Source organism: Notothenia rossii (assembly GCF_949606895.1).
Source record: "Notothenia rossii genome assembly, chromosome: 2".
NCBI lineage: Eukaryota > Metazoa > Chordata > Actinopteri > Perciformes > Nototheniidae > Notothenia > Notothenia rossii.
This window is the reverse complement of record NC_136904.1, coordinates 44481371-44508101: the sequence shown is the minus strand read 5'-3', so window position 1 is coordinate 44508101 and position 26731 is coordinate 44481371. Positions and strand designations below refer to the sequence as shown.

General features: G+C 43.2%; 2 protein-coding genes across 4 annotated transcripts in view; both read right to left on the bottom strand.

The window, feature by feature from the left end:
* The window catches only part of lrrk1 (leucine-rich repeat kinase 1), a 186442-nt gene extending 171704 nt beyond the window's left edge, over nucleotides 1-14738 (bottom strand). For both annotated transcript variants that reach the window (XM_079663356.1, XM_079663357.1), the window contains exons 1-2: nucleotides 14585-14738; nucleotides 5738-5885 (exon numbers count right to left, since the gene is read on the bottom strand). In XM_079663356.1, coding sequence (XP_079519482.1) covers nucleotides 5738-5807 — 70 coding nt within the window. In that variant the 5' untranslated portion in view covers nucleotides 5808-5885; nucleotides 14585-14738. The remainder of the gene's footprint in view (nucleotides 1-5737; nucleotides 5886-14584) is intronic.
* A 209-nt stretch (nucleotides 14739-14947) lies between these two features.
* LOC307030213 (retinaldehyde dehydrogenase 3-like) overlaps nucleotides 14948-26731 on the bottom strand; it is a 93543-nt gene continuing 81759 nt past the window's right edge. Inside the window, exons 9-12 of one of the 2 annotated variants that reach the window (XM_079666508.1) lie at nucleotides 17201-17358; nucleotides 16329-16403; nucleotides 16177-16242; nucleotides 14948-15713 (exon numbers count right to left, since the gene is read on the bottom strand). In XM_079666508.1, the coding sequence (XP_079522634.1) occupies nucleotides 15551-15713; nucleotides 16177-16242; nucleotides 16329-16403; nucleotides 17201-17358 (462 nt within the window). In that variant the 3' untranslated portion in view covers nucleotides 14948-15550. Of the gene's footprint in view, nucleotides 15714-16042; nucleotides 16243-16328; nucleotides 16404-17200; nucleotides 17359-26731 lie in introns of both variants that reach the window. The other variant, XR_013805579.1, reaches the window with a different exon arrangement.

Below are 26731 nucleotides of genomic sequence, written 5' to 3'. Positions count from 1 at the left end.
TTGCACTTTGGCGGACAATACACGACTGCGCCGAGTATAGGCGAGGAAGGGTTAAGTTCAAAAAGCTGCAACTCAAAGCTAGCATAGCTAGTTACAGCAGGGCTCGACATTAAGGACTGCCCGGGGCCATCTAGTATTTAGCTCGGGCCATGAAGCCTCACCTGCTGGTTGCCCGATCGGGCAATCTATTATACCAGTATCATGCAGCTCGCGGATCCAGTAATGAGTGACCCGACAGTAAAACAAAAAATATCTATAACTAGTTACGGTAGTTTGAGAGGTAATTAAAATAGCTACGTGTGATATTCTAACCGGAAGTGTGTGTTTTGTTCCGCTCACCGCTGCATGTGATCATGTAGAGCTGCGTGTCGACTCGTCAGCAGCAGCTGATCTCTCTCTCCCGTCAGATTAGACTTCACTCGCGTTTATGTACATATCGATCAGATCCAGCTAGTTTTAGCTAATGATATGACTACCTGCTTATTAAAAGACACCGTGACCTAAACAATAAGTGTCGCTATACAACTGGGTGAGGCCACAAAGTATAGCGCAGCATTATGCATTTGTTTACATGCCCACCGGAACCCCGAGGCATTAGCAACAGATCAACGCACAATCAACCCATACAACACATCTCTTTCTCCACATTAAGTGTTACACATTAGAATTGACTACTCTTGTCTGTCACATACTCTTCTTGTCTGTCACATAAGTGGCGCAACTGAAGCGGTATTGCGCTAAAGGGAAATTATTTCGACCGGACATTTTGACCGAAGAGATTTAGATTTGCTTGCTAACGGGAACTCTGACGTCGCCATTGTGTGTGCTTCACGGATGCACTCGGCTGCTCGGGTCTGCTCCGTCAGCTTCTGGATGAGGAGGCATTCCTTCGACCAACTTACAGTAGATAACATTACAAACATTTTTAACGGGGGCCATAATAGCGTAAATAATGTTTGTTTTGGCAGTTATAACTGCATGTAATGTTTTCTACTTTTTTACATCTGGGAAGGCATTTGCCTTCATCAGATGGAAAGTGTCTTGACCAACAACTTAAGTATTTATTATAGCTATGCAGGGCATGCAAGCGAGCAAACCCTTCGTGCGTCATTTCGTCTTCGCGCATTTTTCAGGGCAATCTCTATTGGGCTCAGGGCCATCTGTAAATTAGCTTAGATGGCCCACAGGGCCATCTCCCAAAATCCTTAATGTCATGCACTGTACAGGGTGAAGTATACACTCCAATGAGGGTCTGAGGTGGAGGAGGGCTTGGCGATCGTAGCAGAGCAGAGCAGAGACATTCTGACATACATAAAACAAAAGTAGGATAGCTAAAGGCAGAGAGCTGAGGGAGCGGCGAGCCGACACAGGCGCCATCTTGGAAAGTCAGTCCACAGGTCACAGCTGTACGGTTTCAAGAGGGACCAGGGTGTTGTTGGGCTGGGTGCTGAGCAGAGAGGGTGGGCCAGGGACACTGGCAGGGAGAGTCTGTGTCTTTCTACTCGTCATTGTGAGGACTGATGAGAGTATCTCTGGCAGGTGTTGGACCTGCATGGTGAAGCTGTTCCCTCTATACTCAGCATCCTCCTTCACTTTGGCTAACTGAACACGGAGCACACTGTTCTCCTGTTTGAGTGCCTTTAAACTTCCTCTGAGGTCAGATGCCAAGGCCTCGTTGTCGCTCTTGAGCTGCTGGAGGTCCTCTTTAAGCTGCTGCAGAGTGTTGTCTGGGGGACCAGACTGCCTAGCCTGGGTCCACTCTTTGAATTCAGCAAAGTCCAGCTCCAGCAGGGCCATACTCTCCTTCAGCCGATTGTTGGAGCTGGCCGGTGTGGGAGGGGCAGAGATGGACAAGGTGTTGGGGTTCTCTATTGGGCTCTCATCACCTTCACTGTCAGAGGGGACATCAGAGGGGACATTGATCCTCTTTGTGTCCACCTCAGCTTTCAACAGGGGGAATGCCTCTTGGAATGACTCCAGGTTGGCTTCATTCCCTTGGACCATGACCTTTTCTTTGGTGTAGTATGTGATGGTAAGCCGAGGGTCATCTTTGTCAAGGTGTTAATCTTTACAGATTTGTAATCTTCCTCCTGAGCCGATGCCCTCTCTGGATACATATGCATAATTGCTGCACAGAGTATCTTTCCAGATGTAGATGGAATCAGTGAAGAATATGAGGTTGTTCTTCTTCCTTCCTTCTTTTTGTTGGGCATAGTCAGTGAAGAGGACCTCTGGGTTTCCACACAGTGTCTTCTCCTTGTGTTTGTCCTTCGCATTTACACTATTGGATTTAGCAGGATATTCAATCTCTCTTTCCTCTGCTCTGAGAGCTGAGAAGTTCTTGTTTGCCTGCTGGACAGTTTCCATGTAAGATAGCTGTTCACACTATCTATGTATATTCTCTACTTTTTGTAATGCTATTTTATTTCTATTTGAGATGTTTACATGTTGGATTGTTTATTTCTTGTCTTTTAACTTCTCTATTGTACAATGCCTTATATTTTTATGCTGCTGCAACGCAAACATTTCCCAAATTGGTATCAATAAAGTACTTCTTATCTTAATCTTTACTTTTTAAAAAAAAAACATATTGATGTGATATCGGTATGTTTTATAAATATTGGAAATCAAAACCTTTATTGACCACTAATTACCAAAAATCGCAGTTCTATCTCCTGTTATAAACGCATTCAAACGGCCCGCCACGAACTTCCGGGAACTATCCGAGTCTCCGTGAATCACGTGACGATCAAGCGTTTTGGACTTCCGTTTACACAACTCTCTCTTTATACGGCTCTGGTATGTACCATAGTATCTACATGGATAAGCCCCGCCCCCTTGCCAGCGCATCTTGTATGAATGACACGAGGAAACACAGCTGACAGCCACGGTGAAACTCGACGATTAGAGCAATGCGAATATTCAAATGTTACGGTCTGCTGAGCTAAGCAGTTGTTGTACAAAAATAAGTATGTAAAATGCCCAAAATTAAAATTTCAAACCAGACTCCAAAGGAAGGTCAATTTAACTTCAGCTTTGAATATTCATTTTTTTATATTTTTCCTATTCATTTTAAAAAACAAAACATTAGATTCATGATGGCTGATATGATCTGTTGAAGAACAGAAAAAGAGAACAAGAAAAAAGCACAAGAAGTTTAAGACACAGAGAGATGGAGGACAGAAGACTCAGCAGAAGACAGACAGGAAGTTAACACTATATTTACATGACAAGCTGATACGGCACAGTGCAGAAGCTGTGCCCTGTTACACTTTGAAACTGGTCACACAAGGTACATGCAGGCACAGGATGGTCACAAGAAGAAGAGGTTAACCAACACAAAATGACATGTTGGAGATTAATTCTCCTTACTCCTCGGAGTCTAACGGCCCGTCTACACTACAGGCATCAAAAAATCTTGAAGCTGGGCGTGTCTGAAGCTTGGCGATTTTTTGCGAGCAACGCGACCAACAACCAATCACATGAATCTTCCGCCCCCCGACATACAAAGCAATAGTAATGTTAAAACGAAGTAAACTGGATATAAACTCTCCAAACAGGCGAAAAACCTACCAGTTTCACCCACTGTCTCTGCCACCTCCCTCAATGCCTGGTTCCTCCGGTTTGCATCCCGGTAAATAGTTCTGGTCGTAAAGAACCGGGTGATTTGCTACCGTAATATCTCGTTTCGAATATGAGGAAATGAACTGCGGTCTGGCTCTCCCAGCTTGCACGCAGTTTGATTGGCTGCGCTTGCACTGGTGGGATTTGCATAAACTGGATTTGATTGGCTGATGCCAAGCATCGAGCCTCAAAAGTTGAACATTGTTCAACTTTTGATGCCGATAGATGCTCGTGATGCTTGCAAAGCCATGCCATGCTCCCCACAATGCAGTTTGGCGAAGATTAAAAATCTTCTACGTCACCCCATTCAAGTGAATGGGCGAAGCGTTGAAAACATTTTTTGATGCCTGTAGTGTAGACGGGCCGTAACTGCCCGTCTACACTACAGGCATCAAAAAATCTTGAAGCTGGGCGTGTCTGAAGCTTGGCGATTTTTTGCGAGCAACGCGACCAACAACCAATCACATGAATCTCCCGCCCCCGACATACAAAGCAATAGCGATGTTAAAATTAAGTAAACTGGATATAAACTCTCCAAACAGGCGAAAAACCTACCAGTTTCACCCACTGTCTCTGCCACCTCCCTCCATGCCTGGTTTCTCCGGTTTGTATCCCGGTAAATAGTTCTGGTCGTAACGAACCGGGTGATTTGCTACCGTAATATCTCGTTTGGAATATGAGGAAATGAACTGCGGTCTGGCTCTCCCAGCTTGCACGCGGTTTGATTGGCTGCGCTTGCACTGGCGGGATTTGCATAAACGGGATTTGATTGGCTGATGCCAAGCATCGAGCCTCAAAAGTTGAACATTGTTCAACTTTTGATGCCGATAGATGCTCGTGATGCTTGCAAAGCCATGCTCCCCACAATGCAGTTCGGCGAAGATTAAAAATTCAAGTGAATGGGCGAAGCGTTGAAAGCATTTTTCGATGCCTAAAGTGTAGACGGGCCGTAACCTTTTCTGCCTGTTGACGTTTATGACCAACCCTGACTCTGTTATCTGTCTTAAGGAATGGGAGGCCTCAGCTATAATGTTGATATTAGTTTAATGACCGGGCAACTATCGGTCACACATGATTTATGATTGTGCGAACGCTGGCTTCGAGCTTAAGAGTCTGACAAGTGATTCAGTGTCTCCAGATGTTGGGGCTATCTCCAGTGTTCCTAGAATGTTTACGTTATCTCCCCCAATATGTTTACTACTCTCTGTGAACTAGTTCAAAGATCTAGCGAGAGAGAGGCGCGGCAGAATTGATGTGGCAACCCACCCATGCAGTCAGAACCTCTGGCTGCTGTGACTTGTGATGTGAAATTCTCCGGCCGATACTTGTAATAAACCATCAGTGTTTGACATCAAAGCTCCAACTCTCCTTGTGTCTCTCTGAGTCTTGACTCTCCATTGCTGCAGAAGTTTCCCTTACAGTTTCCGTATCGGATGTAGAGAGGAAGTTTAAAGACAATTTTAACTATAGATCACAAAACCATGTACCATGGCAACCACACTCTTACATCTCCTGCTGCTTCGCACGATCATCTATCATTACCTCTGTCAAGGAGGTTGTGTTTTTTGTCTGTTTCTCTGTGTCTGTGAGCAGCGTTATGGAAAACAACTAATAGCTAGATTTACACAACAACTGTTTGAAGAGAAAAGCATAGGCCAAGGTAGATCCTGTCACATTCTGGAGAGGATCCTGATTATTCCAGCGTCCTACTGTTTTTTTTTTTTACAGTACGGCTTAACCTCATGAACACATCAAAGAACTTCCCAACTGCGAAGAGAATGTAAAAGCACCTTTGGCGATGGAGTTCTGCCAACCTCAATTACTATACTGCCATTCCCCACACAATTGTACTACAGTCTACTGTAATATGTGAGTCAAGACGCCAGAGATGCCTTTTTGTGTATTATATTAGATAAAAACGTTCTCACCCCGATTAGTGAGCACTGTCTGGTTCATATATACGTTTAGACAGAAACAGATGAGCTTGTGTCTCTCTAACAACCACACTTTCAGTTCTCTTTTTTCTAAATGTAAGCAGTGCGGTGATAGTGAAGCTGCCTGCTGCTTCTAACACCACAGCATGAAAAAACGGCTCTCTGGAGTGAGGACTTACCACTTTGTTGCTCCATGTTGCTGAGAGCATCTGCAGTATCCTGGGGAAGGCCAACAGACCAGTATGACATCCCACTGGTGTCACTGGTTAATCACTCTATAAGCACAGAGAGGGAGCCTGGACTCAGCTGTCACTCATCTGCAGACATCTGCAGTGATGAAAAGGAAACACACTCAAAACATTTATACCTTTTAAACTCTGCACCGAACACCTGGCTTACTACGCCCCCCTCATCATGGATGACTGGGACCCAGGGGCGGATCTACCGGGGTGGCATGGGCCTTGCCACCCCAGCTGCCAACTGGTTGGCAAGGGAAATAGCGTTGAAATATGATTGGCGGCAATTTCATTTGAACGGGACGGCGCAAAACGAGAAGCATTTGGACCCAAGTAGACGGAAGGAATGAGGTATTTGCGGTCTACAATGACAAAGAAGAGACTGTCAAGTTTGGCTGTACTCAGCATTGAATCAAAACGCACTAAAAGTGTTGATCTTAATAAGTTTGTGAGGCGTTTTGCTGAACAAGATGGTAATCGCCGCATTCAGCTGTAATAGACATGCCAACTTGATACTCTGCTCACGGATGACTCGATGAGCATAACAAACATTTAAGATGATGACCTTGTATGTGTATATATATATTTTTTTTCTTTGTGGGGTTCTGCCCCCACAAAACAGTTTTAAGTCCTGAGAAAGTCAAATAAGACAGTGTGTAAAACTACACTGCCCAGCCAAAAAAAAGTAACCACTTTGATTTAACTAGGCCAGTAGGTAAGGACTTTCCACTGGATATTAGCGATGTATATGTTTTAGCTGAATACATGTTTTTTTAACCCTAACTGATGCCAATGGTGTAACTGTTTGCAGTAAAGTTGTGGGGCGCTGAACTGTTCCTTTGAATCTTTTGAATTTTGATATAGGATCGTAATTACTTGTCTTTCAAATTTGGAGGAGGGTGAGCAAGCATCTTGAGGAACATTCATCATAAACTAAAAAATATAGTTTATTTAATAATAACACTGAATATGTGAATCATAAAAGTGATTGACAGCTGATAGGAATAATATGATTGTTAATATTATCATATTCATTCAGACAAACATCGATGAGACAGTTAATTAATGTTCTTATTGCAGCAGTCTGCATATATTTGGTACTTCTGCTGGTCTAAGAGTGAGAAAAACTCATTCAGTTATTGTTCATTTAAAATTCATTAAATGATGTCTGCCACATTATATATGTATATGTAAGGATTTACTGATGTGCCACAATAATGTCACCTAATGTTATTGAGTTAAAATATCAATATTGTGGCTTTCCAAGTTAACATTGATTGATTTGACTGCGATTAAATCAGCCAACACATTCTCACTCCCAACTCGGCCTATGTTGATGTTATGTCAGGGTCCCTGTCGTCACTTTCCAACGCAAGGGGGGGCACTTTAGCGTCGAGTTTCAACTATCAGGGAGTCCCATTGACTTACATATAGCTCCCTGAACGTTGGTAAAAGCACTTTGAAATGGGATGAGACCACGGCAGACTATCCAAAACTGGATTTGGATGGGTCCTGTACAACGTCTGCATGTAATCAACAACTGACTGCCAATCAAATAAAGAAAGTACAATTCAAAAACACCAATATTTATTGTCAATTAACATTGAACTATACAGATATACAGTAAATACTGTGGATATGTGTAATGTTCCTCTCGGGCTGCATTTAAAAATAAAATAGAGAAAATAAATAAAATAGCTTTTGAAAATATGTGCGTGCATCTTAAAAGTGCTTAATTTTAGATAAATAAAATAAAGTGTAGCAGCAGCTTGAGTTTCTCTTTTTCTTTGTTAACCGTTTCACATCTTGACTTAATAGTTTCAGCCGATTATAGAACAATATAAGTCTTTACACATCATAACAATTGAACAGTTTTAAAGTTTCTCTTTCTTTCGCTCTTATTTTGCAGTCCCTCACTCACTTTGTTTTATTCAGTGCAAGAATTGAGCTCGAGCTTGTCCTGCCAGGAGTTTAAATCTGGGCTGAAATGGTGTCAGGGTCATTCTCATACACACATGCAGGTGCTCATTGGTTAACCTCGGTTAGCCTGCCCTGGAACGATATTTAGTTTTAATTTTGATCCTGGTCGACTGATCATATTGGGCTCTGAGACTGCTTATTTTTTGTGACCTCAGTTCTGACTTGAGAGGGAATGTTTGGTCAAACACTTTTTTTTTTGGGCACTTTTAATGAGCGCCACGGTCTCTGAACAAATGAGACACACTGGCTCTGTGCTCCCAGTGTGCAGGATGAACATGAATGAGTCCGTCCACTCAGGGTTAAAAGCTCTGTTCTCACTGTCCACTTTCCTCTTCTTGGAGAGCGCCATGTGTAATTATTTGTCTCTCCCTGTCTGCCGCTAACACGCCTGTTCACTCTCCTCTCCGCTTCTCTCCCTGTATCGCTAATTATTCTCTTCACTCACTTTCCTCTCCTCTCTGCCGCGCTCTCATCTTTTCTTCTGTGTTTCTCTCCCTGTATTGCTCACTCGTTTCTTTCGCCCCCTGTCGGCAGCGGTTAAAATAGAATCGCCCCATCAAAATTGAAATCCCCTATTAATGTATTGATTATAGGTCCGGGTCCGTATAGGTTGGCGTCTGGGTCCAGATCCGGACCACGGTCAGCCTGTTGCCGACCCCTGCACTAGGCGGTTAAAGCACTCAGGTTTACAGTTAACACAATAAAATATACTGCTGTTTCCAGTTTAGTTTATGATGGATGTATTTTGTTATCCACACATATATTTTTTTTATATTTGTAACATCAAACCGACCCGGTCTTAACATGACCCAGTGGTCTAGTTAATAAAAATAATATTATCAAACACAATATTAAAATGAACTCTTATTTTGAAAATACAGCTTCCTGTGTTCAAATGAGCTGCTCCGACCCTCGGTCCTGACGGAATCCAAAAGTACGACATTATACAATCAAACAAATAAATAAACACAAGGATAATTGTATCTTATTGTTGAGTAAATAACAGTGTGTGGTTTAGAAAATAATACAAAATTAGAAGGAAAAAACTATGAAACAATACAGATTTCCGTTTTCTGAGCCCCTATTCTCGCCATAACTGACGCCAACAAAAGTCCGACATTATTCAATTAAAATAAAGAAGTAAACACAATAAGTGTGGCTTGATATTGAGTTATAAAAAGGTTGATAAACGCTGTGAGAATGGATCTGCAGAGAGCATTTCGCCGCGATTCCAACTCGTCTATTACCAACGTTCAGGGAGCTCTAAGCAAGTCAATGGGACTCCCTAATAGTTGACACTCAACGCTAAAGGGCCCCCCCTTGCGTTGGAAAGTGACGACAGGGATCCTGACATAACGTCAACATAGGCCGAGTTAGGAGTGAGAATGTGTTGAATCAGCATATACTTCTGCCAGGGGATGCCACCCCTCAAAATCTCCTGCCACCCCATGAATATTTTTCTAGATCCGCCCCTGCCTGGCTCCTAAATGATGCAACAAAAAACCACCTGTGTTCACCTTGTGCCAATAATAATAATAATAGAAAGCTAAATGTAATATTGTAATGCGATGTAACAGAGGGCTTCCACTGAACAGTGTTAGTAACTACAAACACAGCAATAGCACAGTGGATAATAATAATACTAATAATACATTGGATTTTTATAGTACTTTTCCTAATGTTCAAAGACGCTTAATAATAATAATAATAATAATAATAATAATAATTAAAACTGCGGTCGCACTTGTGCGCGCAGTGATGAGCGGGCCCACGCGTCCTTGCGCCTGTCGGGGAGGGCGGCCGGTCGTCCTGGCGTCAAGCAGACGCGCGCGAGTACTCGGAAATGAGCCGTTTGTCATTTCTCTAATTTTGCCTCCCAGACTCCCAGGTCATCCTGCAGCAACCCGGAAATGGATGTCGGCGCGCGGTCTGGAAGGAAAACTAATTTCTCTGAAGGCTCGTCGAGGATCGATTATCGAGGAGGCTGTCTGGAGGAGCCGTGACCGAGGATACACTGATTTAGAGGAGAGAGGAGTGTCTCTGGAGGAGCTATAACCGAGGGTACACTGAAGTATTCTCCGGAGACGATTTCAGCCAACAGTGATGTTTAAAAGAGGCGTGACGCATGGCTGGATGTCAACGAAGCACAGCTCTGCAAACTGTTCCCGTTGTGATTATAAGTCATTCAAGATGATCAAATGTGCATCAGACTTTCTGCCCTTTACCGTTTGTTTGTTTACTCACTAATCACATCTCCCCTGGATGTTAGGTTATGCTTTCATTGTGAGGCGATGTTTACAGTGAGAACAGCTGCTGAGGTCAGTGCAGAAAGCAGAACAGTGTGTATAATATATATCGCTCAATAATATATGTAACAGGCCTACATTTCACACTTTATTTGTTGGCTTTAGGAGATATCTACAAATAAACAGTAGATATTTTTCATGAAACCATATAGTGCTTCACATAATAAAATATACAAGGGCTGTAGCCTGATATTTAGTTATGCTTTAGGAGCTGTTTGTTGTACAATGTGTAGGTGTGGTTTTGTGTGTGTGTGTGTGTGTGTGTGTGTGTGTGTGTGTGTGTGTGTGTGTGTGTGTGTGTGTGTGTGTGTGTGTGTGTGTGTGTGTGTGTGTGTGTGTGTGTGTGTGTGTGTGTGTGTGTGTGTGTGTGTGTGTGTGTGTGGTGCAGGCAGACAGGCAGGTCTCAGTAGCTTAAGGTAGTCTGTGACATAAATGGTCAAAAATTGTACATTCTCCATTAGTTTACGAGCTCCATGTTTAAGCGATCGACTATTCCTTCGCAATATAGCATCACATTGGATATGCGCTTAAGTTGCCCTAGCTTGGAATTATTCAGATCATTTCCCTATGACGAATTAGCACAAATGTGCTTAAAATGCATGAAAAACGCCCATTTTTCAAAATGGCCAGCTTTCTGGGGGGCGGGGCTAATGAAAAGCAATTTGAAATATGTGTGCAATCATAATAGCAATGTGTATACAGCGTTTCGTGAATATCGGAAAAACTATATTCGAGCAGTTTAGAGCAATTTGCGCCATGTAAATCGTCAAAAATTGTGTATTCGCTGTTAGCTTACGACCTCCACGAGTGATTTTTCAAAAATGTGCTCCGCAATTAAGTATCATATTGGATAGGGGCTGTAATTGACCTTTCGCAAAGCCATGCCCCTAAATTCCCGTTGTCCAATCATATTCGATCACGTGCGCGGCTCCCTGTGGAAGTCCGACAAGCTTAGCGTTCAAATTCATTGCGAAAATGGTGAAGCGTTGTGCTTATGGTCTTTGCAAATCGGATAGCAGATATCCCATAAGCTTAGAGGGGGGGGGGGGGGGTGATATTTTACCCGTTTCCTAAACCCAAAACCCGAGAGGAGAGATGCCGCAAGTGGATAAAGAAATGCGGCAGGCCCCATGCCCAGCTGAATATGGCGAATATCAACAAACACAAATACGTTTGCTCCAAGGTAAATACGTGCTAACGTAGCTAGCTAGCTAGCAAAGATTACATTCAAAAATTAACTAACTAATTTAATTAACTAATTTCACTAACTAACGTTAGCTAAAGTCACACGACTACAGCTGTAAGCTGTGTGCTTATAGGTCGTTTTGACCATGTATATCCCTTGATGCATAATAATGTCTGAACAGCTGAGCTCCGTTATTAGTCTACCTGTGGTCAAAGTACAAACAAGAAAGCCAACAGGCAATCATTCATTTATATTTTGCTTTAATCTTTGTAGCATTTTGCTAATGGAAAGCCTACTGCCGACTTCCCTAATCCTGCTGCACAAGTGGGCACCCCGAACCCCACAAAGGAACAACAAGGTGGATGCAGAAAGCCACCAAGGAAACGGTAGTTAACTTTAGACAAACTACAACATTTAATGCCTCTTGTGATTGTATTGTTTTATTCCAAAATAATAATAATAATTCTGTCGAATTTGACATACAGCTCATGTGGTTTTTCACTCTTGCACTGCGACCTGTATGCAAGTGCCTCTATTGATGTTGTGCCTCCCTCTTTTCTAATGTTTATACTGTGGATATAACCCTCCATAGCGTATTGTAGCCCCTTTTGTCGGGACCTGGAGGATATTGCTGCGTTATTGCTCCAAAATGAGTCTGTTAAGCGACCCCGACGTTACGGAGACCCTCCATTATGGCTTTGTTTAACGCATCTGGCTCTCAGCTTGTCGGACTAGCAACAGTAACCAAGGGGGGGCGTGGCTTTGCGAAAGGTCAATTGTCCTGCATTGGAATTTTTCCGATCATTCCCCTAGGAGGAGTTCGCAAGAATGTGCTTAAAATGCATGAAAAACGCACATTTTTCAAAATGGCCGACTTCCCGGGGGGCGGGGCTAATGGAAGGCAATTTGAAATATGTGTGCAATCATAATAGTAATGTGTATACAGCGTTTCGTGAATATCGGAACAATTATATTTGAGTAATTTGGAGTAGTTTGGAGTCATTTGCGACATGTAAATCGACAAAAATGGTGTATTCGCTGTTAGCTTACGACCTCCACGATTGAGCTATCAAAAATGTTCTTCTCAATTTGGCATCATATTGGATAGGGGCTGAACTTGTCCTGGACTGGAATTTTTCCGATCATTCCCCTAGGAGCAGTTTGCAAGAATGTGCTTAAAATGGCTGAAAAACGCACATATTTCAAAATGGCCAACTTTTTGGGGGGCGGGGCTAATGGAATTTATTTACAAATATATCCGCAATTCCATGAGGAATGTCTGTGCCAAAAATCGTGAAGTTCTAAGAAACTATATGTGACTACCACACAATAGGGGGCGCTAGTGAGCAGCTTTTTTGAAAGATTAGGTTTTTTTTTTACATTCTCGAAAAGGTCGTGGGCTCTGAAGTGTGTCCCAAGTTTTGCGTCCGAAGCTAATTTTATGCTATCGCAATTAAAAAAAAAAAAATAGGCCACGCCCACATTCAGAATCTTTTGCGACACTTTAAATCTGAGTTCGTAGTCACCCTGAGAGTATGTCTAAAAAAAAATAAAAAAAATTGTCCATCTGCTCTTGAGTTATAAATTGGTGGTGTTTTTGGCGCCCCCTATAGTCCAAAATGAAAATGCTTTGGTGTGCCTATTCCCCAAGACAGTCTGAACCTATTTACCAAAATCTGTGTTGTTTGGATAAATTGTTGATGAGTTATGAGCATTTCTTTCTAAGCCCCGCCTTTTTGCGAGTACGTTTTAATTGACGGCGGCAATATTTATCGTCCTAACATGCACATTTTCTACGGTAATGTGTCTGACCCTCCACCGATGCTGGATATGAAGTTTGGTGTTGAAAAACTGAAAATTGAAATTTAAGTGAATATTTAACTGTTTTGAACATTATGCAAATTTAGAAGGAAAAAAATTTAGGCGGAGCTTAGGGTTCCAAGAGGATTATTTGTAGAGCAGGTCCACCCGGATATGTGTGCAAGATTTCAGGTCATTCGGAGTTACGGTGCGACTTTGTAAATGTATTCCGAAATGAGATTTTGATAGGTAGCGCTATTGAGCACGTTGGAATATTTTAACCCATTGACTCCAGAATGTTGCAATTGTTACCGGTCCTGGCGTCCGTGCAAAATTATACAACTTTGTCAGCATCCTAAAGGCCTTAAAAATAGGAAAAATGGTGACTAAAAATAATAATAATAATAATAATAATTCCACCAATAACAATAGGTTTCCTCGCACTTCGTGCTAGGACGCCGTTGGGTCCTAGCACATCGTGCTCAGGCCCTAATAATAATACCACCAATAACAATAGGTTCCTCGCACTTCGTGCTAGGACGCCGTTGGGTCCTAGCACATTGTGCTCGGGCCTTAATAATAATAATAATAATAATAGTGTCACAGACCCAGAGTCGCTCTGAAATCTCAACCTGTCGTACAATGGACAGCTTCCCCCCCCCCCCCCCCATCTATGTATATACTCGCATTTTAGACTCTGTTACTAACTGTATATCTGTAGACTTGGTATGTATTAAATGTCCGGTTAGGATGTATTAGAACGAAATCTAAAATGAAAATTGTAAATAAGCCATCTGTATGTAAAAAACCACCTGTATGTAAATTGTAAATAAGCCATCTGTATGTCAAATATGTCTTATATGTCTTAAATGATATGATGAATTGGAAATGGGGGACCCTGATGTAAACAAGACGAAAGTCTTTCTCTGGTCTGCATCCCCTTAACAATTGTATGTTTTGAGCCAATATACAAGCTGTTAATAAACTTTTCAATCAATCAATCAATCTGTCTGAGAGCATTAGCATCTTCAACTCTCAATGAATCTACACCACATAAGAAAGACACTAACTAAGGCAGCAGAACCTGGTGGAAAAACCTTATTTAGCCTGCTTTATGAGCCAAATGCTGAGAAACAAAAGCAAGACATAAGTAGAAGACATCTATTTAGAAATGTCAGGACAAAATAACCTACGTTTTAAATATATTAATTATTCACTGCGTGTTTATAACATACCGTTTTTTTTATGTTTCATCCTCACACACAAGCTTTGTCTGAGTGAGTGTGTGTTGAGGTTTGAAATCAAAGTGAGTATGTGTTTGTCTGAGTGTGTATTTGTTGTTGTAATAGCCGACCAGAACAATTACAGGCCTAACGATATGAAAAGTACTTCGTGAGTATTTACAATAAAAGAAGATTATTAGAAAATGATGTTTAAATAGATAATGCTTCCTCAGATTGACGAAGGAAAACCCGCTAATAGTTGAAAGATGACGCAGCAGTTTGTTAGCCAACTCACCTGATGGCTGCTCGGCACATTACTGCAGAAAGGATCCAGAAATGACTCCAGACTGTACAGAACATTGGTCCGCCAAACGGCTTCACCCGGGGCTATACTGTGCCCACTTCCTGATCCCTGCATGCAAACTTTCAAACCCACACGCACGGTGTCAAGTCAGACCGGACACCGGCGGCATTTCCGGTCTTATTTTTCAAAATAATTCCCGACAGCCGTCTTACTTCGAAACAGCGTATTAATATTCCCATTCAAGTGAAGACAAAAATAAAGTAAACCAAGGGGGAAAGTAATTTGTATTTCAGTGTAACAGAAATAAAGTTGAAAATTGTTAAAAACAGACACAAAGAATCCCATTTTGCCACACGTTCTTTTATTCTATTCAAACACATTTCCGACAACAGAATAAATTGAACACTAAGGCTTTATGTTAATCTGTATTAAACTACAAAAGCTTGTCATACAATAATCATAACCAAAGCAGGATGTATTAAAACTAGGGCTGGGCAAGTTAACGCTCTACTAATTAACACCGACAATTATTATTATAATAATTTTATCGCGTGTTAAAAATGTTTTATTATTATTATGAAAGTACGTTGCTCACTGGCTCTTACTACACATACAAAAACACCAACAACAACATGAACATATTTCCCCCTAATTTAACTGTCATACACGTTTCAAAATAATGCAGAAATAACTACATACTGGTACCGGTTAGGAAAAACCATGAATTGATGCTTTGCAAGTGTCCTTACAAGACTGATCCGATCTTCTAAATGGAGATCGGATCGATCAGGCTAAGCTCACGTTTCAGCTGAGTTGTAGTCTCTGTGGTTTTAATTATGACAGGGAAACTACATCAGAATGAGCAAGGACCCTGGACCAGAGGACCCACACCTTCAGCTGTCTGTTAACGCCTAAAACTTCTTCCAGCATCCACTGGCTCCTACCAGTCAATCCAATTCACAGAGCAGGAGCAAGTGGACATCTGGAGGAGCCAGTGGACATCTGGAGGAGCCAGTCGACATCTGGAGGAGCCAGTCGACATCTGGAGGAGTCAGTGGACGACTCGGAGGAGTCAGTGGACGACTGGGAGTCAGTAGACGACGGAGGAGTCCGTGGACGACTGGGAGTCAGTAGACGACGGAGGAGTCCGTGGACGAACGGAGGAGACAGTGGACGAACAGAGGAGTCAGTGGACGAACGGAGAAAGAGGATTCACATGTGACACCAAAGACCAGAGATCACCTTTACTTTAAACATGTAGGTTATGTATTCTATTCATGAGGGCAGAAAGCTCTAAAAATGGACAATAAAGCAAAAACATTTTTTTATCCAATCATCGTTTCAGTAATTTTTTTTAAATATGAATATTTGTTTTTAAAAAGAATGTCTTTTTATACTGACATTACGGAAACTGTAATTACTGTTGAGTAAAAGTATTTCTTCACCTACAGCATTTACAAGAAAAGGTGAACAAACATCAATCTTCTGGGATCTGACATAGTGTTCGGACCAACTAATCTATTCCTAAACTCAGTCTCAGCAGGATGAGTGAAGACAGAGGTGTGTAGTGTAGTCCTTCTCACAGAGTTTCTCTCAATTTGATGGTCACTGATTTCACCTCTGAGTACTCAGCCAGAGCATACTCTCCCCTGAGAGGAGAGAAACAACACATGGTGAGGGAACACACAAGGAACAAATGAATAATCTGAAATATGAAGAGAGTGATGGTTCTTACAGCTCTCGTCCATTGCCTGACATCTTGTACCCTCCAAAGGGAGTCTGGACATGAAGGGCGTTATAGCAGTTTATCCTGAACAAAGATAGAGAACACAAAACGTAATAATGGCCAAAACCAAATTGTAATCACATAAAAGAAACTCTTTACCAGCAGTAAAATGAAGGCCAGTTGAAAAATGTAAAACATATAATACAAAATAAAGATTTTAGATCATTTTCTGTTAAAACGTTAAAGTTAGAGAAACAATTAACATTACATTACATGTCATTTGTTAGAATAACTGAGAAACAAAATCAATATGCATTTAATTTTAACAAAGCTGAGTATGTTTTTGTGTGACAAAAGTCTCAGTTTCATTGCGTGTTTGCTTTTGTATGATTGAGGCTGATCAATACATATCAGGCAGTGTGTAATGTCAATTTTTGCTTAAAGTTAGCCATGACTGATGTTTGATACATGGTGCAGTTATGGCTGTGGAGGAAAATGCAGCATTTGATTTTATTCTCATGGTGATCACACGCTATTGAGTCCAATTTGCTGAGTTCTTCCCTCAGCCGTGATATTATAGACCACTTGGGGCTCGCTGAGGGTAACTTTGTCTACCTCAGTTTTTTCAAGTGGAGTCAGTCAGCCATATTGTTTCTTAATCTCTGATTGTGTGTTCCTTTTTGTGCATATTGTTTGATATGTGAATATGGATAGTAGAGAAAATTGCAAGAACGACTAATTGAAAAATGTTTCGAATTTTGTATAATGATCATGCATTACATTACTTCACCAGATCATGCCTGAATTTTCCCCATGATGCTGTTGGAATAAAATGTAAATGTTGTTTTATTGACAAATAGGCAAATGAAATGTGGACTCACCAGACAGTGCCAGTCTCCAGGGCTGAAGACACAGACAGAGCTCTGTCTATGCTGGCTGTGAACACTGCGGACACCAGGCCATACCGGGAGCTGTTGGCCCGCTCTATGGCCTCCTGCTGGCTCTTAAAGCTGAAGATGCACTGCACTGGACCAAAGATCTGAGAGGACAAACATTTCAATTGAGACCAGTCAAATATCCCAGTATGAAATTAAATGCTTTTGTTTCCTGTCCTTTGTTTGACATTCACATTGAATAAAACATACATGTGTAATTAAAATATATATAATAGCTGGACTAGTTATATATATATATATATATATATATATATATATATATATATATATATATATATATATATATATTGAAGAAGAAGAAGAAGAAGATACACACACCCTGCAAAAGAGTTTGTAAAAACCCTAATATATTACAATTTCAAATAAATAAATAACCAGATTTCACCACTACCAAAATAAATATCATTTGAAACATCACCCATTTAAAAACATCCTCTTTTACACACTTTAAAAACAAAGACTACACCTATTTTTTAAAATGTCAATAATAGTCATTCTCCCCCAGTGAGCACAGAACCTGCCAAACAGCCCACACATCCAGAAACCCCTGCAGATGATTGATCAGCGTGTAGTATGCATGCCCCACCCTCAGACGCGCTGCCACCAGCCCCCTCAGACAGAGCACTGCATCCGTCCATCCCACTCCAGCAAGTTGGTTTTTCCGACTTTTCCAGATTGCTAATTTTGCATTAGCAAACAAGAAATGTATCAGTAGGCCTACTAGAGTTTCCCTTTTTTTCAGGGTGTTTTTGGGGCCAAGGACAAAAATTGGTATGGAGAAAACCTCCCCCAACCCTGCCACCCACTCATGTAACATTTTTTTTAGACCAGCCAATCGGGGACAGGCCCCCACTAAATGTTCCAATGTTTCTGCAATAAAACAGAACGGACAGCCCCCCCCTTTTGCCTGGGTCAAAATGAGCTCTGTATTTATTAGTGGCTATTGCTCCATGTATGATTCTCCATTGGATATCAGCCATCCGTTTCTCAAGCGGAGCTTTATACAGGATCCGCCAGCCCAAACCCACTCATCTGTCCACCTCGACTCTCTGACGCCTGCGAGAGAACTGAGGTTGAGCACCTTCACGCAGCTAAGATATACTTGCTTTCCATTGCAGGAGCTGAACTTTCTAGGTGTTAGAGTCCCCAGTGATAGCAGGAGACCATCCTCCTCTCTCCATTCCCCCACCGCAGGACCCACATTCAAGGCAGGAAAGACATACATACTGTCCCTTTCTCCACTGGTCAGCCAGATCTGCATTTAGAGCAAAAGTCCGGTGTGATGGTGACAGCGACTGCCACAACTTATCCACCAAGTTCTCCAGAACTCGGGTTGATCGAATGCCCGTGACCTCAGCCAGTTTTCCGTGGAGATCCCTGTCAAATGTTTTACCACTCCAGGCAGGATGATCATCGATGACTCGGGGGGGAGGAGGGGGAATGGTTGGAGGGCACAGGTCAAGGACTGGCTTGATCTGGGACACATGAAACGTGGGATGAATTTTCATGGTCCTGGGGAGCTTCAGGCGGGCAGCAGAGGGGTTGATAATGCGTTCAATGGGAAAGGGACCAATGAACCGAGGGGACAACTTCTTTGACTCTGTAAGGAGGGGGACGTCCTTCAAAGACATCCAGAAAGACTGTCCAGGCGCATAAGGGGGAGCGACATGTCTGTGGCGGTTGGCAGACCTCTGATTTCTGGAGGAAGTCCGAAGAAGGGCTGATCGAGTGTCCCTCCAAACCTTACGGCAACGAATAATGTGTTGTTCGACGGATGGAACAGTCAACTCATTCTCCTCTTCAGGAAACAGGGGTGGCTGGTACCCGAAGGAGGCTTCGAATGGAGAGACACCAGTAGCTAAAGAGGTGAGAGCATTGTGGGAATACTCAATCCAAGGTAGATGGGAACTCCAGGTTGACTGATTATGGTTGGCAACGCAACGGAGAGCAGATTTCAAATCCAGATTTGCCCTTTCAGTTTGGCCGTTTGACTGGGGATGATAACCTGAAGTTAGACTGACAGATGCACCGAGAGATTGACAAAAAGTCTTCCAAACCAGGGAGGTGAATTGAGGACCACGGCCGGAGACGATGTCTGCTGGGATTCCATGAAGGCGGAAAACATGCTGCGTGAGAAGTTGGGAGGTCTCCAGGGCTGAGGGGAGCTTGGGCAGAGCAACAAAATGGGCACATTTGGAAAAAACGGTCAACAACTGTTAGAATAGTTGTGTTACCCTGAGAGGGAGGTAGGCTGGTGACAAAGTCCAGTGCTATGTGTGACCAGGGTCGACTAGGGAATGGAAGGGGCTGAAGCAATCCTGCAGGTCTCTGATGAGAGGCTTTGCTCCTAGCACATGTAATACAGGCTGAAACATACTCCTTAGTGTCCTTGTCCATAGTTGGCCACCAAACATGTCTCCGGAGAAGGGAGAGTGTGCGGTTGGCACCTGGGTGATTGGCAAAACGGGAGCTGTGGACCCACTGAAGAACTTGAGAACGGACTGAGTTGGGGACAAACTGACGATTAGGCGGACCGCTACCAGGGTCAGGTTGGTCCAAAAGCGCCTGCCGGATCGAGTTACTAAGGTGTGGTGGGTGAGGGCACCCACCACACAACTCTGGGGGAGAATAGAGTCCACAGAGGTTACAGGACCCTCAGAAGGAAACGATCTGGACAGGGCATCAGGCTTGGCATTCTTTGAACCAGGGCGATATGTCAGGGAGAAATTGAAACGACCAAAAAAGAGGGCCCATCTGGCTTGTCGGGAGTTTAATCGTTTGGCAGACTGGATGTATTCGAGGTTCTTGTGGTTAGTCCAAACAAAAAAAAGGCTGAACACTGCCCTCGAGCAAGTGTCGCCACTCCTCCAATACCATCTTCACCGCCAGAAGCTCTCTGTTTCCCACATCATAGTTTCTCTCAGCAGGTGAAAGACGGCGAGAGAAAAAAGCACAAGGGTGAAGCTTATTGTCTGGCCCTGCAGTCTGGGACAGAACAGCGCCAACCCCGATGTCAGATGCATCTACCTCAACAACAAACTGCTTGCTTGAGTCCGGCTGGATGAGAATGGGGGCAGAAGTGAACAGGGACTTGAGAAGAAGAAAGGCTTTGTTTGCATCTGTTGTCCAGGAAAACTTGACTTTGACAGAAGTGAGACTGGAGAGTGGAGCTGCTACATTGCTATAGTTCCTGATGAACCGGCAATAGAAGTTGGCAAAACCCAGGAACCTCTGCAGCTCCTTCCGAGTTGTGGGGACTGGCCTCTCAGAGACAGCTAGAATTTTTCCTGGATCTGCCTCCAACTTGCCTTGCCTGATGATGTAACCAAAAAAACTGACCCGTTCATTTCTCAGCCTTGACGAACAGCTTGTTCTTAAGCAGCCTCTGTAGAACCTGACCGACATGGTCCTGATGTTCCTCCAGGCTCTTGGAAAAAATCAAAATGTCGTCGATGTAAACAAAAACGAATCGGTTGAGGAAATCTCGTAGGGCATCATTTACAAGGGCCTGGAAAACAGCTGGGGCATTAGAGAGTCCAAAGGGCATGACGAGATATTCAAAGTGACCAAGGGGGGTGTTGAAGGCTGTCTTCCACTCATCACCTTGGCAAATTCGAACCAGGTGGTATGCATTTCTGAGGTCGAGTTTGGAGAAGATGGTGGCACCTTGGAGAGGTTCAAAAGCTGAGTTTATCAGGGGGAGTGGGTACTTATTTTTAACTGTGGTGTTATTTAACCCACAAAAGTCAATACAGGGTCGGAGTGATTTATCCTTCTTGTCCATGAAGAAAAACCCAGCACCCAGAGGGGAGGAAGAAGGACGAATTATTCCAGAAGCAAGGGAGTCACAGATGTATTTCTCCATGGCCTCTCTCTCTGGCCGAGACAGATTATAAAGTCTGCTGGTAGGTAAAAGAGCCCCAGGTAGCAGATCGATGGGACAATCGTAGGGACGATGAGGAGGGAGAGAGAGAGCTTTATCCTTGGCGAAGGCCCCACTCAGGTTGTGGTAAACCTCAGGAACACCAGACAAGTCTACATTAGCTGAGACACATGGAGCAGGCATAGCATTTACAGGAACGGGAGGCACAGCAGACTGTAAACAGTTAAGGTGGCACGACTGATTCCATTCTATGATTCTCCCTCCAGCCCAATCAATATGCGGATTGTGGATGCGAAGCCATGGGTAACCAAGAACCAAAGGGGTTGCAGGGGCGGAAATAACTTTCAGTTGAATTTCTTCTCTGTGATTTCCATAAATTAACAGGGTTACGGGTTGTGTCTGCTGTGTAACCCTATACATGCTCTTACCATTTAAGGCATAAGCAGTCAAAGGTTCCAGTAATGTTTCCAAGTTTAGACCCATCTGCTTGGCTAGTTCAAAGTCCACAAAACTATCCTCAGCACCAGAGTCAATGAGAGCAGAGAGGGGCAAGGTCTGAGAGTTAGCACAAAGTCTGGCAGGAATCAGAAAACGGCTCAAAGTTGGGGCTACAATAGGTGTAGATTGGGGACTTGTCAGGACCCCCAATTTCACCGACGAGCCCCTGCGTTTGGGCGGACAGGACAATCAGAAAGGATATGCCCAGCTTCACCACAATACAGGCACTCTCCAGACCTCAAACGTCGAAGGCGCTCCTCAGGGGATAATCCGGCGCGTCCCAACTGCATTGCTTCCTCCTTAGCAAAGGTGGGCACGCGAGGTGGTGAGATATAACCAAATGGTCAGGACTGGGAGGGGGCAAACTGGGGTGAGATGTTTGGCTTACTTGGCAAAGCAAAAGGTCAACGCTGCACTCGCTCCGCATGGCGCACCCGCAGCCGGCTGTCGAGACGAGACACCAAGGAGATTAAGGATTTGAGATCAGCAGGCTCATCTCTTGCTGCCAGCTCATCCTTCAGTTGATCCTTCAATCCCCTAACAAACACAGCCCTTAAAGCCGCCTCGTCCCATCGGGCTTCTGCTGCCAGCGTGCGAAACTCGATAGAGTAATCTGCAACGGTTCGAGTCCCTTGTTGTAAATTTAGCAGACGACTAGCAGCTGGGCCAGAGTGGTTGGGGTGATCAAAAACAGTGGGAAAATGATCAGAAAAAACTCCAAAGGAAAGAGTGTCGTAATCCACAGATGAACTCAATGCTTCGGCCCACGTTAAAGCTCTTCCACGAAGCAAACTCAACACATAGTTAATCTTAGCCACCTCAGAAGAAAAAGACAAGGGGCGCTGGCAAAATACCTTGCTGCATTGAAACAGAAATCCTCTGCATTTCTCCACCTCTCCATGGAAAGGCTCAGGGTCTGCAATGGGAAAATCCTGGCATGGAGTGGAATCCAGAGGTGTATTGGAGGGGGCAGGAAATGCAGCAGAAGACGTCAGAGTAGAGATTTGAGCAGCAAGGTTCGAGATGTGTAGTGCCATGGACTGATTGCTGTCAACTAAGGCTTGGATCATCTGCTCATGTTGGCCAAGAAGATTTCCCTGATGAGAAAGGGCGTGCTTAAGAGCGACGGGATCCGATCCAGTGTCAGCGGTGTTCATTTTGACCAGTTCGTACTATTACGCTCTCCACCAGCTTACAGGATTGAACTCATAATGCTGAACACCAGGAAGAGAAGACAGAGTTTATGTGGTAAAAAAAGGTTTATTAACCCAAAAAACCCTTCAGGAGACAAAAAGAGGGATTAGATGTCCACTTAATCCTAGGCCAGGGTTTATCACCAGCGGAGGTTCGGAGATGCACGGAGGTATGCTGGCGAGATGAGCCGAGGATTCTGAGCTGGCGAGAGTTTACCGGTTGGAACTGGTGTGCGTGGAAGCACGGGGAAAACACCGGCGAGGAGAGCCGGGGATCCAGAGCCGGTCAGACGGATACTGGACAGAGAGAGCACAAGGTAAGGATAACAAGAACACAGAGAGTATAGTTTAGCTAAAGCGAATTTACCAAGTCGTATTACCAGCGTGGTGAAACGACGAACTGGTGAATACTGGATGGTGGAACCGGGTATATATGCAGATGAAGGTGAGTAGTGTAATCCGGATGATGAGCAACAGCTGAGGAGGTGAGTTGGCGGGAAACAGAAGTGGTACAGCCACGCCCAGTGAGGAAGACAGACACACAGACAGACAGACAATAACAAACACAAAACAAAGGGGAGAAGAAGGAGGGAGAAATGCAAATCCTCACAGAAACACAAGGGCAACAGGTGAACACAATAAGAAAATCAGACACACCAGGGAAACTAACGACATGAAGGCAAACACAGGAAGTAGGACCAGACACAAGGAGGAAAACATTTCAAAATAAGGTGGAAAATGAAAACAACAATCCAAAACCATGACACTTACACCTTTCCCAGCAAACCCTCCCAGTTCTGTGCCACCATGTCCTCAGACCCCAACCAAACTCCCAGGACCTTTAAACCCTTGTTTCCCCAGCTGAGGTTACCAGGAAGACTGGGGCTATTTCCTACACTCCACTGACCTACCAAAACTGCCTCACTCGTCTCCCAGTTAACTTTGGCTGAAGCAGCCTTCCTATACAACACTAGACTGTCCTGTAAGGCAAGGGCAAGGCAAGAAAAGGCAAGGCAAGGCAAGTTTATTTATGTAGCACTTTTCAACACAAGGCAATTCAAAGTGCTTTACAAAAAATGAAAGACATTAAGAAAATGGCATTTAAAATCAGTCATTAAAAAGAAAAGTTAATAAAATGAACATTAAAAGAAAAAATACATGGATAAAAGTTACAGTGCAGTCTAAGATATGAATAGTTCAATTAAAAGCAGCGACAAAAAGAAAAGTCTTCAGCCTGGATTTAAAAGTAGTAAGATTTGCAGCGGACCTGCAGGTTTCTGGGAGTTTGTTCCAGATATTTGGAGCATAATAACTGAACGCTGCTTTACCATGTTTAGTTCTGACTCTGGGGACAGAAAGCTGACCAGTCCCTGAAGACCTGAGAGATCTGGATGGTTCATAATTTAGCAAGAGGTCAGAAATGTATTTTGGGCCGAAACCATTCAGTGCTTTATAAACCAGCAGTATTTTTGAAATCAATTATTTGACACACAGGAAGCCAGTGTAAAGACTTCAGAACAGGAGTGATGTGATCCACTTTCTTAGTGTTAGTGAGGACTCGAGCAGCAGCGTTCTGAATCAGCTGCAGCTTTCTAGTAGATTTTTTAGTGAGAACTGTGAAGACACCATTGCAGTAGTCGAGTCTACTGAAGATAAAAACATGGTTTTCCAAATCCTGCTGTGACATTAGTCTTTTAATCCTAGATATGTTCTTTAGGTGATAGTAAGCTGATTTAGTAACTGCTTTAATGTGACTGTTGAAACTCAGGTCAGAGTCATCGGCGTCGCGAGACCCTTTTCACAGGGGCACGTGCCCCCCTGTAGATCTGAGGTGCCCCGGTATGCCTGGGTCACTGATTTTTTTATTAATTTATTAATTTATTCAGGGTTCGAAATGACGACACGCCCGCACGCCCGGGTCTAGTAACTTTCCTATCGGACTAGTAACTCTATGCACTTGCCTGCCCGTGTGTCTGGTAACTTTATAACCCCTTTGCACGGAGCGTCTTTTACAAGCATTGTGGCCGTCAATGCGAACTCAATTTTGCTACTGTAAACCTCTCTTGCACAGCATAAGACTAGTCCTATTCAGCACACGCTGCTTTCATTTGTTTATTCGAATGTTTTTTGTCCGTTCTGATAACCCGTAGTGTTGATGCGTGTTTTGCCTTGGTAGTTCAGGATACCATGAAATAAAGCTTGCGGTCAATCTGGTAAGCAACGTAATTTTACGATGAACATAATCTTAGTTTTAGAAGTGAAGGTCACACAGGAGTAGGCTATATATTTTAATGAGTTTGCCTGGAAGCTAATCGTATAGGCTACACTGTTAAATGTTATGTGATTTGTATAAATAGCACTTTTTAATAATTTATAAAACATAATAGACTAGGCTAAATGGATGGAGATGTGAATAGCAGTGACATGCGCTGAGGTTCGTGGCTGGTGAGGCACTGACAGTTTCAGTGTCAGATTTAGAAATATATAAACCCAAGTATCTTAAATCACGAAATCTATTATTGAGGTGAAACATTTTCAAAGAAATGTGGCTTTGAACGTGAGTAGTCGATGGAGTTATCCTAACCGTCTTTTGAAACATACCTTTTAGCTCCGGCGTTGGTTTCCCATTATTTATCACTTCACGATTTGATTGATTTGATAGTATTCTGTATTTTAGTATTTAGTATCTTGTAAATGGACATCAGAAAGTTATTCGCTCGGAGCAGGGATAAAGCAGCAAGGAGAAATGAGAGAGGTAAGCTAGGTAACAAGGCAACCCAAACCACTTTTAGGTAACAACCCACAAGTTGAGTTCACCACTGGTCACTAGCCTAACAGTTACATATCTGTCCAGACAAAGAGGAGCAGCAGAGTGTCGGAGGAGGTGAAGGAGAGAGGGATGTTGATGAGCACGAGCAGAGGTGATATGGCTATTAATTTAATATTAATTAGGAATAACTGCAAACAGGTTATACACAAGTAACCTTACATCTGCATATGTAAAAATGTAGATAATGAAAATGCAGACATTAGACTGTAATATGTTCATGTTGTTTCAAGACTCAGTGCAGCAGAGTGCAGAGGAGGAGAGGAGGAGATTGAAGGGACACAGGAAGGGATGACACTGAGAGATGACACTGACAGGTGAGAGTGAGACTCAGCTGACAATGTAGTTAGCTACTGTAAATGTCCCTACTTATAGATGTGATGAATGTTATTTGAACTTTTAATGGTTATCTGAGGTAACTATTGAGCATATGATTTTTTTGTACGTTGCACCAGACAGGAGAGTCAGAGGGCAGAAGAGATTGAGCTGGTTGAGGCAGGGGAAAGGCAGAGAGAGAAGGAAGGACAACAAGAGACAGACAGGCCGGAGAGATCACACCCCAGAGATGAGACTGAGAAAACAGTTGCCACAGTGGCAGAGAACATTAGACTGGGGGCAAGAGAAAAAAGCAGTGTCCACAATCTTGAGGGACATACAAGTGATCTTGGGGGAAAGGAGTCTGGCCCAAACCAAGTTAAGTTGTCAAAATATCCCCAGCACAACTTTGGTGCAAAGAATCGATCATTTAACGCCAACTGGTTTGAAAGCTTTACATGGCTGGAATATTCCAAGGCTAAAGATGCAGCGTTTTGTTTTCCCTGTAGAATATTTGGGAAACATTTGAAGAATGACACCTTTGTAAACACTGGCTTTCAAAATTGGAAAAAAGCTCTGGATGTCTATAGAGAGCATGAGAAATCACCAGCACATAAGGCAAGCATGCAGTCTTGGTGTAGTTATAAAGCCAGTGAGGCTCATGGCAGTGTTGTCGACCATTTGGATTCTGCCAGTGAGCATGAAATAAAAGAGAGACGGGAGTACCTCAGCCGGGTTGT